The 2096-nt window shown below is 47.9% G+C and overlaps 1 protein-coding gene across 1 annotated transcript in view; it reads left to right on the forward strand.

The window, feature by feature from the left end:
- Positions 1-1064: 1064 nt before the first annotated feature.
- Positions 1065-2096, forward strand: part of LOC101862613 (protein turtle homolog B) — a gene marked incomplete at both ends in the record, with an annotated part of 38184 nt that continues 37152 nt past the window's right edge. Inside the window, 1 exon segment of the mRNA XM_035972676.1 lies at positions 1065-1176. Within this exon segment, the coding sequence (XP_035828569.1) occupies positions 1065-1176 (112 nt within the window).

Here is a 2096-nt window from a genome sequence, read left to right on the forward strand (position 1 = left end):
TCTCTGTCTTTCTGTCTGTCTGTCTGTCTGTCTGTCTGTCTCTCTCTCTCTCTCTCTCTCTGTCTCTGTCTCTCTCTCTCTCTCTCTCTTTCTCTTGTGTTGTTACTCTCTTGTAGCACCTCTAATCTTCGGCATATGTATGTCCTTATTATGTTGCAAGTGCCGTAAAACTTTTACTAAAACTAAAATCTTCATTGTGCTATTGGGAGTGAAAAACACTAACAGTTTTCATTCATATTCATCAAATTGTAGGCGTAGATGGCCTTGTGGTTAGACTACCGGACTGGTAATCGTGATGTTACGGGTTCGGGGTTCGAGCCGCGGGCCCAATGTTGTGTCCTTGGGAAAGGCACTTTACACGAATTTTTCCTCATTTCACCCAAGTGGGAATGGGTACCCGGCCATAGACAGCGAAAGATCTTGTCAGTATGTTAGTGTTTTAGCGCCTATAAATGGCTGCTTGCACTGTATGCTTCCCAGGAAGTTGAGGTTGTTTCAGAGTGCTCTCAGGTCTGCTGGGGTAATAGTATAGATTGTGAAGCGCATAGAGCTTGCTGTTGAGCGGGGATTTGCGCTATACAAATGCTATCTATTATTACTATTGTCAATGAGAAGATAATTGGCCATTTTATATGTAATTTAAAAAAAAAAAAATTCCCCCCTCAGTGCCACTGACTGTAGTGTCTTTAGGCCATTCCCAAAGGGGGGACATTTCTCGTTCTAGTGCACAGTAAATGGGCTGATTCATGTCACGCTCATAACTATGCCTGATCTACAACAGGGAACTGCTGCTTTTTCTCTCTGGTGACCTGCTATTTCCGGGGATAGTCGAAGCACACTTTGTGCTGTTGAAGCTAGAGAGGTGAGCAGAATAAGTCTGATTCCATGTAAAGACTTCTGTGTTGACACCCATCCCTTGGCGCTCATATGACCTTATGCAGTTTCGAGCGCCGTAAAACCTTCTACTATAATTAAAAAAATAATAACTTTAAAATAAAAATTTTAAACACTTTATTCTTTCAGACATTAATTTTTTTAAATGTTTAAACATTTGTTTCTTGCAGACACGACGCCCCACGCCCCGTACAATGTGACAGTCCTCCCCGGTCACTTCAACGTGACCATACGGTGGGAGCCGGCATATGACGGGGGCACACCCCAACATTATCTGCTCTGGTACGTACCGTCTGTCTTCTGTTTTGTGAGGGAATATGTGTGTGTGTGGCACGCCGCAACACTATCTGCTCTGGTACGTACCTACTGTCGTGTGAGGGCATATGTGTGTGTGTGTGTGTGTGGCACGCCCCAGCACTATCTACTCTGGTGCGTGCCTACTGTCGTGTGAGGGCCTATGTATGTGTGTGTGTGTGTGTGTGTGTGTGTGTGTGGCACGCCCCAACACTATCTGCTCTGGTACGTACTGTCTTGTGAGGGCATATGTGTGTGTGACCGGTGTGTGTGTCTGTGTGTGTGAGGGCATATGTGTGTGTGACTGGTGTCTGTGTCTGTGTGTTAGGGCATATGTGTGTGTGACCGGTGTGTGTGTCTGTGTCTGTGTGTGAGGGCATATGTGTGTGTGACCGGTGTGTGTGTCTGTGTGTGTGAGGGCATATGTGTGTGTGGGCATATGTGTGTGTGACTGGTGTGTGTGACTGGTGTGTGTGTGAGAGAGCATATGTGTGTGTGTGGTGAAGTGGTCATCCCCGGTCACTTCAACGTGACCATACGGTGGGAGCCAGCATATGACGGGGGCACGCCACAGCACTATCTGCTCTAGTACGTACTGTCTTGTGAGGGCATATGTGTGTGACCGGTATGTGTGTGTGTGTGTGTGTGTGTGTGTGGTAGAGCGGTCATCCCCGGTCATTTCAACGTGACCATACGGTGGGAACCGGCCTACGACGGGGTTACGCCACCTCCTTTGCCCCCTCCTCTGGGCTCCTGACTCTTTCTGCAGCCTTTCCACTGCTACTCCTTGGCTCCTCCTTACTGCTGTCTTTCTGCCACACCCCTAATCTTCTGGTAGGAAAGATCTACACCTAGCCTTCTCGGACAAGGGCGAAAAATCTCGGAGGGCCCGTGTGCAAGTTGCGCAC

Source organism: Aplysia californica, unplaced genomic scaffold (genome assembly GCF_000002075.1).
Source record: "Aplysia californica isolate F4 #8 unplaced genomic scaffold, AplCal3.0 scaffold00791, whole genome shotgun sequence".
Taxonomy (NCBI): Eukaryota; Metazoa; Mollusca; class Gastropoda; order Aplysiida; family Aplysiidae; genus Aplysia; species Aplysia californica.